Source organism: Nyctibius grandis, chromosome 1 (assembly GCF_013368605.1).
Source record: "Nyctibius grandis isolate bNycGra1 chromosome 1, bNycGra1.pri, whole genome shotgun sequence".
NCBI lineage: Eukaryota > Metazoa > Chordata > Aves > Nyctibiiformes > Nyctibiidae > Nyctibius > Nyctibius grandis.
The window spans coordinates 5,693,239-5,709,015 of record NC_090658.1 but is presented as its reverse complement, the minus strand read 5'-3'; the positions used below and the strand labels follow the sequence as shown (position 1 = coordinate 5,709,015).

The window sequence follows — 15,777 nt, the reverse complement described above, 5'->3', positions numbered from 1 at the left end:
TTTGTAGAGAAATCAAGAAAGAATGGCATACCAAAGAGACCAGACAAGGCAAAAAATCAGATTAGCTGAATTAAAAAAGAAATTTCCTTCACACACCTCCAGCCTCAATTAACAAATCATAAATTAAGCTAAAATGCAAGATAACACTGTGCAGAATCAATCACTTTTTAAAGAAAAAAAGGATCCAGGACTTCCTGACTTCCTTAATTGAAAGCCAACAACCACATGCGCAGGCTACAGCGCTCCTTACTGTTTCAGACATCAGTGCTTTGTTCTATGTTAAAAGACCAGGGTACCCTCCTGAAATGCCATGCCCTCTCCTCTGCACATAGCAAGGCAGCAAGCACATGAATTTACACAGCTGTTTTCAGAGCAAAAGGTCTTGCCCACAGGACAATTTCAATTTAGCGAACAAAACCAGGTAAAAACTCCAATGCCCTCAATCCATGGAGCATGCTTTTAAGTCAGTAAGTCCATCCAGGTCCTCAAAGGACTGACATGCGGCAGTTTTACATCCAAGTAGCAAACAACTACGTTAATTTTACAGGCAGGAGAGCTGAGACAGAAAGTATATTGCTGCGGCTCAGTCTGAGCCAACACATGAGTTTCCAGCATGCACTGCTCTGCTCACCTTTCTCCACCATAATTTCTATTTTCCTGCCTTCACCCTAGCACTTGTCCCTCATGAAACCTACTTGTTGCCAGATACCTCAGATTTACTAGTTTTACAGCCCTTGGAGTCCTGGTTCACATAAAAATGCAGCTAGCTAACAATCAAAATGAGAGTGGCTTGTGTTTCCCAGGAAGATTACTCACACGATAAAAGGCAGGCAATTTTTTGTCATTTATTGTGCCCCCATCTATCAAAAAGCTCTTGATATATCAAAAATGTTGTTTTCACAAAGGTGTCTATGTAAACTGCACTCATGTTGGTGTTCCACCCTAGCCTTTATTCATCAAATTACTTTTTCTGCAATTTGTCTTCTTGTATGGTAAAAAAGCACCTACCATCAAACCCTGTAGATGCAACATGACTAGTAAGATTCCTAATCATGTCTGATTTTTATTTCCCATATTCTGCTGAGATAACCCTGTTCTAGACTCAGTCTTTTCAGCAGTCAAACATGATAATGCTTCGTTCAAAATATATTTCCATAATTTTGTAGTCCTTCTGGTTAAGGGACTCATCTATCAGCAAAAGATGGATCAAGACACGGCTCCACATGACAATGACCCAGATTTTTCTAGCCACTCAATGAAACTTGGGCACATAGAAGACCTCTCATGCTGCACTACAGCTGTTCAGTTACCCAGATCCTGTACCAGGATTCCTGAGCCCCAGTTCTGCACTGACCTCCTGTATGACATTCGTTCACTTACCATTTCTCTTTTCCCCAACATGACCTTTCTGTTAGGGTGGGGAATTAAGCACAGAATTTCCATGAAAATTAGAATCCTAGATCTGAAACTTTTTTCTTGAAAATTGCAAGCCCTGTAGTATAGGGATTGGCTCTTGCTATGTTTGCGTAGCATTTCGAAAACAATGGTCTCTCTCGGCTAGGCTAGCTAGTTACTACCACAACACAGTTAAATAATAGCCTACATATATCATAAATCTGATAATATCAAACAACCACACCACCAAGTGTTCACTGTTTACGGGCTACAGATCTTAACTTCCGAGTCACTGTTTTTTTTTCACAGCCCTCGATGATTCCTGTAAAATTGCAGATAAAATATACAGTTAGTTACCTAAGTGAAAGCCTTTTAATGTTTCCAGAAGAGTCCCCTTCGAGAAAACAAAACAGGCTTCCAACTGTACCATAGCAAACCTGGAGTAAACTGTAGCAAAAGTTGCAGCAAGCAATGCAGCTAGAGGATATCATGTAGATGGACAAACATTTTGCTCCAGAGGTGGCAAGTAAGACTCCCTTTCTACAGGACTTTGGAAGGTAGTAAATTCAGCTGCAAGGAACAAGACTTTTGGTGCTACCATTTCACCCCATGTCTGCCCAGCATTATCTAGTCTCACACAGGTGCCTTCTGGGTACACCAACCTACGGTGCAAAGGTATTACTTTTTGAGAGGTCTCATTCTCCCTAGTGCTACATCAAGGACCCAGGTGGTTCACCGAGCATTCTTGATCTCACATCAAAATTTGAGCATTTAAACTCTTTCCTGTATCTGCCCATTCTCTGTTTCTCATCTAAGGTGCAAGAGAACAACCGTGGGCCATACCTCCTCACTCGGATCCTCACAAGCTGAGTTTCTGGAACAGTATTTGATGAAGAAAAATAAAGTTTTTATGAACCTACTTTCTACAGAATTCAAAGTCCACTAGTATCATCTTAGTTCATCTGTTCCCAAAACTGAAAACACAGGGTAAAACAACCATCCCTATCTTGGCACTCCTCCTGATAAAAAATACCTTTTGCTTACATTTCAAAAGATAAGAGGAAAATACTAATACCCCTGATGGCACTTACTGAGATACTTACAACTTTTAGAGATTTCCTGCCCAAACAAGATTAAAAATAGACCCTGATAAAATTATTCTCACAGGCATATCGATGCCGAGTATAAGGTAAATGTCTCAGCACTTTATTTTGACTGTCTGGGTAAAATATCCTGTTTTGCATTCCTTTAATAGATTTGGATTAAAGCACAGCTGAAAGCAGCATCACAGTAACCATATTTCAGATAGAATACAGGTTGATTTTCTAAAGGAGATAAAACCACTCCAGATCTCAAATGATGCGTTTGAATCAGAATACAAATGTTTTGTCTTCTCTTACTTTCCCTTGTGAGATGCATGTCCTCAGTTTATATATTTTAAAAAGGCATATTCCACCCTGCTGCCCAGCATTTGATTTTGACATACAAAAAATGGAAGGATTCACTTTGTTTAGTAATGTGCTTTATGAATCTGCAAAGATGAGAGCTTTATGCACATTACAGATATTTTGATCCAAATCTCCCTCTCTCTTGCTCAGGGCTTATTTCAAATCAGAGCGATTAAATATATTTTAAAGTTATTTCTTTTAAAAGCAAAAATCTGTACAGCAATAAAGTGTGTCAGTATTTCCTCCCCACACACATTTCTGGAGTTATCTGAAAGCTTATTTGTGTACAATGAAAGCAAAATATGAAATATTCTGTAACATCTACATATTTAAAGGAGAATAGCAAATGAAATGCAACTGGCCTCTTACCTCTTCATATCTATCAAACACAGCTCCATCTTGCATAAAAGAGGGAACTGGCTTCTGCCAGTTAAATTCATAAGGTTTTGCCATGATTATAGAAGAAAAACCTGAAATGGAATGAAAAAGCAGAGTTCAATTACTGTCTTTAAAAGGAGTATTTCAAAATCTAAGCAGGGAAAAAAAGTGAATTTTAGCTTTTCCTTTCACACAGAAGTATTAAAAAGTCACAGTGCATTTCCAAATCAAGGGTTTTCCTCACAAGTTATTTTTGTTTCATAATTTTAAAATGAAAAATACTTTGTAAAATGAGTGAACTTAATTATTTGAAAAAACACTTGCACTGTCACATTGCTTTAGTTTAAATATCTGCTACATCACTTCTAGAGTATAACGAGGCTGGGAATAATGCAGCCGTAGGCGACACAGAATACCACAACCTGTAATATACATAAGTGCTTCTTTTTTACAGGAAAACACCAGATCCTACATAGACAGATTGGTGGTTTTTTTTTTTACATACTAAACTGTATACTATATAGGCAAAACACACTTTTCCTCTGTGTCTTGTATTTCCAAATCCATTTATATTAAATAAAGTGCTGGGTATTTTCAGTGGTATTTTATACATAACTCAAGATATGGGTAATATATAGGTCAAAATTCATAGGGGAAAAAATGGTTATGATACAGGACATTAAATAAAATTAGCTAGTAGCATTGTGCATTTCTCCAAGTTTAGGAATGTGAACAAAACTGTTAATTTAGAATACAATACAGAAGTTCTAACATATGGACCTTACAATAAAGACTATGGAATTCAGTATCCTTTCCAACACCTCGGTGCCATCCAGGTTATGCTGCTTTACACCAGAAAATGTCCCAACTACCTACTCTGAAATGCTGGAGTTCATTTTAGCTGAGTAAAGTGCACCTGCATTGTTCCTGCTTACTAATGTCATCTAGGACACACAGTATCTCAGTTATTCCTTTATAAGCTGGACCAGAAAGTCTTGCATGAGAGGGAATACACTCAGCAGCAGGAAGATAAAGACTGACTCCCAGATGTCAGCAAATCATTCTGTGAAACGGTACATTGAGGATGAATACAGCACACGGTCACAATAATCTGACCCCACATGCTACTGCCTGTCTCGCAGGCAAACACCGCCTTACCTCGTCCTTCTCTGCTTGCCCTGGCCCTCCTCTGACAACGTTCTGCTACGATTGAGCATCTCTAGCAGCACGACACAGGGCTAAGCATAACCAGTACAGTTCTTATGTTACAACGCAGGCACCCAGCCTCAGCAAAGTTTATCTCAGTGAGAAGAATAAAAAGCATACATAAAATTCAAGGGAGAGCATGACATTCTGTGTAATCTATGCTATGCAAACCATCTTTGTAGTGTTTGTGTATGCCAAAACTCTGAATAGCAGCCTAAAATATTACCAATTAGGTAACAATGCTTCCACAAAGTTCTTATACAGAAATGTCTGCTTTGACTGAACTTTAAACCCAGAATAGATGCAAGTGTTTTAAAAAAAATTAAGAATTTTGTTGTATCCTCCTTCTGTGTCTCGTTTTCATTCCTATCAAAAATGTTCTAACAAGAAAAAGGACAAGAAAAAAAGAACTCAGAGGATGCTGTTAAAAGACTCTGTCCAACAGAACGGTTTACTTTAAGAATGGTCACTTTTGATCGTTTTCTACCAAAAAAATATCCTTACTACTAAAAAAATGCAAAATGCATTTTGATGCTTCCCATCTCTTTATCTTCTGCCCTTTTTTGGTCACCGATACAGGAATATCAAAAATACATATCATGTTTCCAAAGCCTTAGGAATAAGATAAATGAATTCATTCTCCATAACTATAAAAAATAATCTCAGTTACATATATATCACTATTAAGTGTTCACTTTCATTGAAAATGGGATGAAAACTCAAAATAACATATCTGTACTCTCCAATTAAAAAAAGAGGCTAAACAATTATTTAAGACTACTTATCTGTACTATTTTCCCCCTGATGAAGAGATGCTTTGAACAAAATAGAGGACAAGGAACTAGGCCCAAGAAGCAATCAACTACATTTAGTATCTTAGCAAAAGCCCCCTTTTCTTTTTGCCAGCCCCATGTATTTGGCTCTCACCACTCTGTAAAAGAGTAGCAATATCTTTCTCATGAGGACCATGAGATGTTTTGAGATCCTTTCAGGGAATGTGCCAAATTATTGAATTTTTATTATTTTTTTTTAAATATAATTTTAGGGTCTCTTCCAGTTTAGATCCGCACAGAGCTGCTTTTTCCTCATTCCATGGAGGAACTGCAGTAGCATGATGGCATCTTGTTCTATACAGCTCACAGACTTCACACAGTAGCTCAGTAGAATCACAACACCTTGAAAATTTAGTGCTTGTTCTTACAGCAAAGCTACATTTAGAGAAATGAAGCTTCAGAAAGCTGTTTTCTGACTTCACAGGCTTTGTTAATGGCAAAGATGAAACCAGAACCAACAAAAAACCCACACTGTACAATAAATTCTCAAAGGTCTTAGAAAAAGATTTAAAGGAAACTTAGAACATACACACCTGAAGCAATAAACACTCCATTTTTATGGCATATCGACCATTCCGTTATCTGTTTAAATGACTTTTACTATCAGAATGTTCCCAAGAAGTAAAGTTACTTCCAATACAACGGGCAGTTCATGCAGCAATATATGCTGCCAGTATGCGAAGTCCTTCTGGGCAAAGCAGATGCATTCTGTGCTAAATCATAAGAAATGTGATGACGCTTTTAAGACCGTGAAGAACACTCTCCCACAGTCCCCAGTCTATATACATGGCCTTTACCCTTTTTTACTGACATTGAACCCCATACAGACACAGATTTTAAAACCTATAAGCTCTGCAACTGCTTTGAGCTCTTGTATAAGACACATCGTAACATTCCATCCAGCATCTGGCACTCTGAATCCTGCATGTAAGGAGTGCTTGAACAGACACTTATCTTTCAGAAAGTAATTACCTTAGCACTACAAACATGCACTTTATCACCAATTTGAGCTTTGCTGAGTTCATCATCCACTCACAGAAATATATATGTAAAAATCCCTCCTTTACAGATACCTCCTCCTTGTCTGGGTACTCACACAGTATGATGAAGTTGTCTCATTACTTCATCGCTGATAAATTAAATAGATTGAGCTCTTCAGTTTTTGCTGCAATGCACATTTTTTTCAAATCCTGGAGCCAGCCTGAGCCCTCTCCACTTTTCCAGCTTTCTGAAGTCAGGGGTCTAGACCTGGACACAGTAGTCCAGCACAGCCCTCTGTCATACAAACCAGAATTACAGTTTTTCTTCTTCTTTGCATAACCTTGCATTTAGCTGCAAGAAAACATGCCTGATTGCTCATAATTTACCAAGCAATCAAGTTCTGTCTCAGGAACTTGAGCTCATTGTTATTTATTGTCTTGCCAATCTCTTTGCTAGCTCTGCTCTCTCTCAGGTCAATACAGTTTACAGATGAACTGAGATGAAGTGTGAGGGAAAGATGGCTTGAGTACATGTAGCAAGGAGTCAGATGGATTGTAACAAACAGGATTTTTAAGCCCTATGCTTTGGCAGCTGTGCAGAAGGTGAAGAAAATTCTCTCTGCCTTTAGAAAAGCTCTTTTCAGCCTCTCACATTTCTTACACTCCTCTCAAAAATCTATTCTTCCGTAACCCTGTTAGCTTTTCAGATCACCAAAATAAAATACAAAGCATTCCCCTGTCGCTCTTTGGAGCTCTGTTAATCTTCAGAAATTTTTAAGCAGCTCAAAGAAAGTAAAAAACAAAACCAAGCTCACTCACCCGCCAACCCCGAACAAACATGACATTCTAACCTTCATATGGCTGCAAATATATGCAATGCATATACCTTCACTATGATGAGAATCAAGAATTACTCTCTTACAACAAATTTAATAACAATGAAATGTATGAAGATTCAACTGGGAAAGACAGAAGATTTAGGAACCAAATTTAAAGACAGTAAAATTTTAATTTTAAAACTTCTAAACAGCCTTTAAGAATTAAAATCAAAATCTTCTCACTGACTTAGGGTTCTTAAAGTATAAAAATGCCTCTGAATACATACCTTTCACAAAAGGAGAAAGAACACTCATATAAAATACACCTCAGGACTTAATCAATGACCACAAGGGAGAAGTAGATGAAGTCTCTCAAGTGCAGTAGTTAAATGCCTTTTGAGCTATCTCCCTTTCTTTCAACACTGATTTATGCCTGAAGACATGATTTGGATCACATGAAAAACAGCACCTTTTGATTCACCTGGAGTACCCAAAGAATGAGGACACAAGATTAACCATATCCAGAACTGCATTATTTAACACAGAAATCTTCCTCTTTTATAAGCTTGGCTGTATTAAGTTAAATCTGGGGTGTGGGGGATGGAGGGACTATAAATCCTGTTTTTTTTATTCTTTGACCAAAAGAAGGACAAGGTGTGGCTGAACAGGAGGAGGAAAGGATTCTGTTAATACAAAGCAGACAAATGTTTGGGGAAAGAGGTGATATTCTAAACTAACGCACAGGGCTGGCTAGCGTGATGGATGGGATACTCCTTGGATCCCATAAACATCCTGTCAATGTTGAGACACTGTTGGAAAGGACGGCAGTATTCCTCAGAGCTGATCCCTCTCAAGTGTAAAACACAGTAACTCACAATTTCCGCAGTTTGCTTAGCCCCGAAGATTAAAACAACACTTGTGCATTTTTTTTTAGTAATTATTATTTTTGCCTCTGGATCGAATCACTATTTGCTCAGTGACAAGCGAGGAGAGTCCACACTCTGTGTTTGCCATTTCACCACTTACCTCTTCGAATCACACCAGCTAAACCCGCACCAGTTACTGTCTATGTGGGTTTCAAAGTCAAAGTATAATCACCCACAGAACACTATGCTGAGTTTAGTAATCTTGCCCAGGTATATATATTTTTCTTACAGATACAAGGAAGCAATTTTTTAAAACAATAAACCTGACATATTTCCCACTCTTTCCCCCCTGGAAGTACATATATCCTTTACCACCACTCCTCTTTGGTAAACAAGATTCTTCATAACAAAGATCTACATCAGCAGACCTCTATAACTTTTTGGTTTTATTATGGAGTTTATCCCAGTCCTGAAAGTCTACCTACAGTGTTGTGGATCAGAGTGAGAAGTTAGCTGTCCAAGGCTAAAGAGGCAGTACAACACTGAGATTCTTATAAAAACGCCCCCTTCATTTTTTAACGAGGCTCTGAAGTACTTCCATATGCAGATACTACAATCGTTTCTAGAGATTTACAAGAAGAAAACTCAGATCTTCATACATTTACTCCTCAGCATCAAATTTATTTGGTCCCAAAGGTACCAGCATTACCATATGCAAAATGCAGAGAGAGGATGTTATTTAAACATAAAACTTTGGTTTCTACAACAGAACCTAAAATTCAGAGTAAGTTTTAAGAAAATGCAGGAAGTAAAAGCCACTACAGCAGGAGTACTATGTAAAAAGTAATGGTAAGAGCCACACTGCTGAATTTCTGCAGTATCCACACTATACTGTAAAGCAATTCCAAGATTTCACAGCTCTCCAGGTTCTTCCATGGTCAAATTTTGTTGTTCTTTCTTCTCGTTTTTAAAAAGCGTGCTTTTTTCAGCAGGTTATTTTTAAACACATTATTCCCACAGCTAATGCAAGCAACTTAAACAGTCCTCCCAAAAACAAGGTCCAGAAGCAACAAAAGACATACAACAGAGCTCAGGGACCTGAACATGTATTGTCTAGTAATGGGCTCAATTTCCATTTTGTCTCATTTTCCATTTCATTTTAATTGCTGGAATGCATTGGCATGCAGGGGCAGCTAAGAGGTTAGACCAAAACAAGAAGTGGCCTGTTCTTAACTAACCTCTTCTTCAGCATTTCACACAAGTTCAAGTGAGGCTGCTCACTGCAGAGCTCTGTGTCAGGCTAAGAAACGAGTGTATCTGTTGCTGACAGCAGAAAACATTTGCTTTATGCCGCAGTGCTGAAAATGAGACGGTCCTGCCTTAACTTAAGGTCTGAACTGTGGTTCAGTCAGCACCTCTGAAGACAGCCATTATCTCTAACAAGTGGAATTCCTAGGATAGACCATAGGACCCCAAACACGACCTCCCAGCTTCCTTAGATGTTTTTCTTTTTGTCCTAATGCCTTCCTAGTTTGTTAACATCTACAGTTTTTTCCCAGCCTTCCCATTCATTGTAAAACTCTCACTATCTGCCATAAGCGCTCATCACCCATCCTATTTTGGGGGAGGCATTCCCCTTTCTGAGAAGTGAATGGTATCATAGAATCATAGAATGTTAGGGGTTGGAAGGGACCTCTGGAGATCATAGGGTCCAACACCCCTGCCAGAGCAGGACCCATCTAGGGCAGGTTACACAGGAACGCACACAGATGGGTCTTGAAAGTCTTCAGAGGAGGAGATTCCACAACCTCTCTGGGAAGCCTGTTCCAGTGCTCTGTAACCCTTACAGTAAAGAAGTTCTTCCTCATGTTGAGGTTGAACTTCCTGTGCTCTAGCCTGAACCCATTGCCCCTTGTCTTATCGCAGGGCACAAATGAAAAGAGGTTGCCCCTTTCCTCCTGACATCCAGCCCTCATATATTTATACACATTAATCAGATCCCCTCTCAGTCTTCTCCAGACTAAAAGGCCCCAGGTCTCTCAACCTTTCCTCATAAGTCAGGTGTTCCAGTCCCTTAATCATCCTCATAGCCCTCTGTTGGACTATCTCCAGTAGACCTCTGTCCCTCTTGAACTGGGGAGCCCAGAACTGAACGCAATACTCCAGGTGAAGCCTCACCAGGGTAGAGTAGAGGGGGAGAAGGACCTCCCTCGATCTGCTGGACACACTCTTCTTAATGCGCCCTAGGATACCATTGGCCTTCTTGGCCACAAGGGCACATTGCTGTCCCATGGGTAACTTCTTGTCCACCAGAACTCCAAGGTCCTTCTCCATGGAGCTGCTCTCTAGCAGATCGCCTCCTAACCTGTACTGGTGCATTTTATTACTCCTTCCCAGATGCAGGACACTGCACTTATTCTTGTTGAACCTCATTATGTTCCTCTTTGCCCAGCTCTCCAGTCTGTCCAAATCATGCTGAATGGCCGCACAGCCTTCAGGTGTATCAGCCAAACCTCCCAGCTTTCTATCATCAGCAAACTTGCTGAGAAGACACTCTGTCCCTTCGTTAAGGTTGTTGATGAAGATGTTGAACAGGACTGGACCCAGCACTGATCCTTGGGGGACTCCACTAGTTACAGGTCTCCAGCTGGACTTGGCACCATTGATTACCACTCTTTGGGCTCTATTGTGTAGCCAGTTCTTAATCTATCTCACTGTCTGTTCTTCTACCCCACACTTCCTGAGCTTGCTCACGAGGATGTTATGGGAAACTGTGTCAAACGCCTTGATAAGGAGAAGGTAGACTATATCCGCTGGTCTCCCTGCATCTACCCATTCAGTCACCACATCACAGAATGCTATCAGGTTAGTCAGGCATGATTTCCCCTTGGTAAATCCATGCTGACTACTCCTGTACGTAAAGAGACATACCGTTATGTTATGTAAATAAAATTATTCTGGTACCTTTGCAACAGTATAACAAAACTATGTTCTGACAATTAGAAATACGTTTAAATCAAGCCATTACAGAAAGCTTCTCAGTCAGATAATTCATTCAGGTCTAATTCCTCACAAACTTCTAAATTCATTGATTTAGTGGGAGCTTGCCTACCAGGGACCAAGGCAAAAAATTAGGAGTGCATTATCAGCTTGGCTTACACAGCGCAGACCAACAACTTAACCCTGCGCACACACACATAAACCTCATGAAAAGTAATCTTAAACAAGTGTTTAGACTAGCATCAGGAATATTTAAAAAAGAAAATTTTGCAATTCTCTAACAGAACAGACTTCCATAGAAGTCGCTATAATCCCAAAGTTCATTAATTCTTGACAGTAAATGTGCTGTATCAGACATTCTATATTTAATAAATTCAATGCAAGAACTAGAATATTTATTTCTTAGAAATCATATAACATTTTATGTTTTACAGAAAAAACAAAAAGCATTGATTCTGGTCATAATGTTAAAAGACAGCTCAATCAGTATTAGAGTTTTCAGCAGAAAAATACATGTGAAATGCTTCTATGTAATGGCATAACTACTGAATTCCTCAAAAAATAAACCAATACCAGTAACAAGAAAACCATCTAATTTTGTCACCTGCTCAAATGCTAATCCTACTGATCGTGGTTGCCTCTTTCATCAATGGAGCTGAATCATCTGAACCTAAACTAAGGGCCTGCCTTTCCACTCTATTAAGGAGCTCAAATTTGATGGCATGAATATTAGTCCACTGAAAAAACAGAAAGACAATTAACCCATCTCATCCTCAGAACAAATACTTGTAGTCCCAAGAAGGCAAATTATTCCTATGCTCAGCAGCAACACGGAGTCACTGGAGCAGATTTTCCCTTTTGAATTGATCCAGATTGATCACCAAAGTCATCTGGACTCATCACACAGCTTCTGATAGGACTGGGATCCCTGTGCGCCACCATTGTAAACTAATGCTAATAGCTTCCCTTGCTGACCAAAATGAGCCTTTAGATAGGTGCCACTTGAAATGCCTGGAAAAACAAAAGCAACTTGGCAATTTCAACAGCAAAGTGTTAAAATAAAAAGCTAAGTTTTCACTCATAGTCCACAAGGAAACTCCTACGGCAATAACAGAAGCTCATCTATACACACTCCTAGGAAAAGTACGATTTGAATAGTACACCAAAATGCAGAGCTATCATAAGTAGAAGTTAGTAAAAACTTAAGTGTTAAAAAATAATGAACCATACATACAAAACCATAAACTTTACTGAATAAGGAAAGTTATTTTCATTGTTGTTCTTTCCTTCTGGTGATAGAAAATTTGGTGTTCGCATTTTCAGTTTTGTAACAGTAAAAGTGAAAGGCAAGGGGAAAGAGATGGATCTTCCCATGGGATGATTTCAGGAGGGAATGTGCTCATAATGCTGTCAACTCTACAGAGAATTTAGCAATCTGACTCATCAAAAGATACAATAAATGATGATTTATTTTCATTTACACATATTATTCAGTATCCATCCTAACACTAACTTCTTGCTTTTGACCTAAGTGAACTTCATTTCATAACGTGAGCATGCGAGGAAGAACCTTTCCCTAGAACTTTCCCTGTTTTATCTCATTCCAATAATAAACAGTAACCATATACAAAATTCAGTTGTCTAAAAATGTGGAAGATGCTACAGTTTTATCTTTAGTTAAGCAGAAGCATTAGAAGTGTTCAAGATTTATTTTTAGTATAAAGTCAAGCATCCCATTTCCTGGAAGCCATCTCCTCCCCAGGTAGTAATAGGGAACAAACTGGACTTTGATGAAAGCAATGGTTTGTGAAGTAGTTGTCAAGATCTTTTGGAATTGCTATAGCATGTGATGTATGTATACAGTGTATCTTGATTTAACCAGCAGTGCTTTTTATTAAGTTTAATTACTTCACTCTGTGGCTTTCAATCAAAGACAGTGTTAAAACAAAGGCTACTTCATGGAATAATAAAAGAAAAATTACAACTATGTAGGACCTGCAAAACATCTCAAGTATTTTCTGAATCACTTAAGCCTAAACTCTCTCTTACAGTCTTGTAAAATCTGACACCCTATATAATTACAGCAATGAGCCTTAAAGGAAAGAGACTTGTCAGATTTATTAAAAAAACAGTGCCTTCAATATGCTCTTTGGGCAATTAATACTGTACTTAATTTCTACTGTTGTTTAAGCTGTAGCTGACAGATAACACATCTTTTAAGTCAGTGAGTAGTGTTTCTCCCTTTTAGGTACACCTGTATGAAGTATTTGTGTCAATTATTTTAATTAAAATCACGAGTGATTTTGACATTTAGAACCTCCATTTCTTCTTTTTAGCCTCCTTCTAGGGCTTAGTGCTCTAAAAGACCTCAAGCAGAAGTGCTTCCTGTACTTCAGTGTGATAGGAAGACATAAATAACTGTTTGAAATTAAAATCCTAAGAAGAATTCAGGTGGGAGTACAGATAAACACCAAACAGCCTTAAGTGAGCATCATTCCTGTCATGAATGCAAGAGTTTGGGGATCCCAGGACATAAAACAACTGCAAAACTCTAAGATCGAATTATTAACTACAAGTGTCATACAAAAGGCAACACAAACTTCTAAATCAGATTAATATCAGCAGTCTTTCATTTTTAAGTGCAAGGAAAAGTTTTGGAAATAACACAAGCTAGTACCTCAAACAAAAACAAAACAAACTACAAATATCAGCTGCTCCATGACCACGTCCTGAGGACACAGTTGTCCATTTCCAAACAACAACACAGACTCAGACCTTGTATTAATAAAATGTAATGAAAGGTCAAGAGCACATTTTTGTAATAACTTCTATATCTCTGTGTGTTTGAAATAATCCCTTCTATGGTCAGGTACTTTAGTTCAAACCAAACTTTAATAAAGTTTAGACATGACTTAATATGAGTTTGTTCAAAACATACAGATATTTTAAAAACTAATAACCTGGGAGGACCATAGATGTTACTTTAAAATCTAAAATTAGGAAAGTGACATTATAATTTGCAGGGTTCAATTCTGACTGGTTTTCTAGACAACTGAGAAAACAGGAGTGAGCCACATTGCTGGCTTGAAATTTGAGACAAAGCTCAGGTGATCTTTTGCAATCGTTCCAGTGGTCTAAAATGCATTAATATCAAAAAGCTACATTCATTATTTGCAGTTGGGAGTGTGTTAAAAGTAGATATTTGTTGAAAGTTTAAATTTATTACAAATTTCTTAGTACCCTGGATAAAGCCTAGAAACTACAATCACCATGAAAACACAGGGGGTTTTATACTTTTTAGGTGAGATTGTCATGGTGCAATTTAACCCATGGCACTGGTCAGAAAATTTTTATATCTCTCTTAGCAGTCATAATGCTTCTCAGATTTCATCTCAGCACCCACCTTACACCCTAGAGATAGTGGGTTTTGCATTCCCTTCTTTAAGCAAGAGAAGATAATATGGAATGAAAAGAAACGTAGACCTAGTATCTGCATTTGATCAGTACACTCCTTCCTTCCTTGCACCTGATATCCTTTTTCTTGCTTTCATTGCCCTTTACTTCCCGTTATCCTGCTCACTCGCATGTTGGCTTACGCCCTGAACCAAGTCTCAGCTAGGAGGTAGGGGAATGCAGGCATGGCATTATCAGCTGGTTGGAATGGAAACTATCCATCACCCTTCTGACCATCCAGCCCCAGTGGCTGCACTAAATCCAGATCCTGGGTAGCAGAGATTTGTAGGCGCAGCCTTTCTTCCTTCCTCAGTTGTGTGACACAACTTGAGCTCAAGTAAGAGCAGCAGCAGAGCAGCTGCAACCTGCCCTAGCTAATGCGTAGCTGGAGCAGACTGCAGCTCCCTCAGAGCTTTAGTGTTAATGGTTGGTTGGTTTAACTTTATTTTTCTGCCAAGATTTCAGGTTCAAATCACAGAAAAAAAACCCCAGAACATACTGTTTTTAATGAAGGCTCTTTCTCTGATTCCTCCCAGTCACTACCAGCAAAAGAAACACACGTGATGCTCATGGTGTGCACTTCAACATTTCTGTGCAAAAAAAGCAGATCTATGAACTGGGATGACATTTAACAGACAGGGAGAAATTAATCATGAACTGCCTGACCTAAACACTGTTGTAGAGGCTCAACTTGTCTGTTTTCCTCACTCCCAAACACTCTACCCTGTTGCATACAGAAAAAACATCCGTTGCCAATTGTTCAGGAAAAACACAGCCCCTTTGGGCTAGCTGGGAGCCAAGGGATCTGGGTTACAGTTGATGTTTAGCCAGACTGCTCTGGAGTCCTGGAAGGACACTTTACCATTTCCCATTTTCCCCCCTCCAAAAAATGAGGCTAACAAGACTTAGCTGAATTACACACTTAGTGATGCTAATTATTTATCTATATAGAGAGTTTGAACACACTGACAGCACAGTGTCCCAGAGCTAAAAGTTATTAATGTTATACACCTTTAGTCACCAATAACATCCAGTATTAACGCATTAATAAATAACTGGTCATTTTTCTGAAGATGAGATTGCCACAGTTCTAAATACAACATCTCACAACTAGGCAAGGCTAAAAATAAAATGCTGCCTATAATTTGGAAATCTAGAAGTCCTCTTGCCAGCAGGACAGCTGTCCAAATATGGACAGCCACGTTTGAGATATACCAGGTTATCAGCTATTTATAGCTTTCATTTCCTAGAGATTCAAGAGGAAAAGCAACTGGTTCTGAACTTTAAATTATTATTATTATCATCGTTACTTCATTATCGTAGGTAGGTGGCAGAGTAAGCATTTCCTGCAAATTTGTTTCAGCCAGATTTCTTTTTAAATGGCTGTTGTGCCACTGCCC

The 15,777-nt window shown here is 38.7% G+C and overlaps 1 protein-coding gene across 4 annotated transcripts in view; it reads right to left on the bottom strand.

Moving 5' to 3' along the window:
- The window catches only part of PLCB4 (phospholipase C beta 4), a 207,040-nt gene that overhangs the window by 89,450 nt on the left and 101,813 nt on the right, over positions 1–15,777 (bottom strand). For all 4 annotated transcript variants that reach the window (XM_068417017.1, XM_068417165.1, XM_068417242.1 and 1 more), the window contains one exon: positions 3,213–3,313. In XM_068417017.1, the coding sequence (XP_068273118.1) occupies positions 3,213–3,296 (84 nt within the window). In that variant the 5' untranslated portion in view covers positions 3,297–3,313. The remainder of the gene's footprint in view (positions 1–3,212; positions 3,314–15,777) is intronic.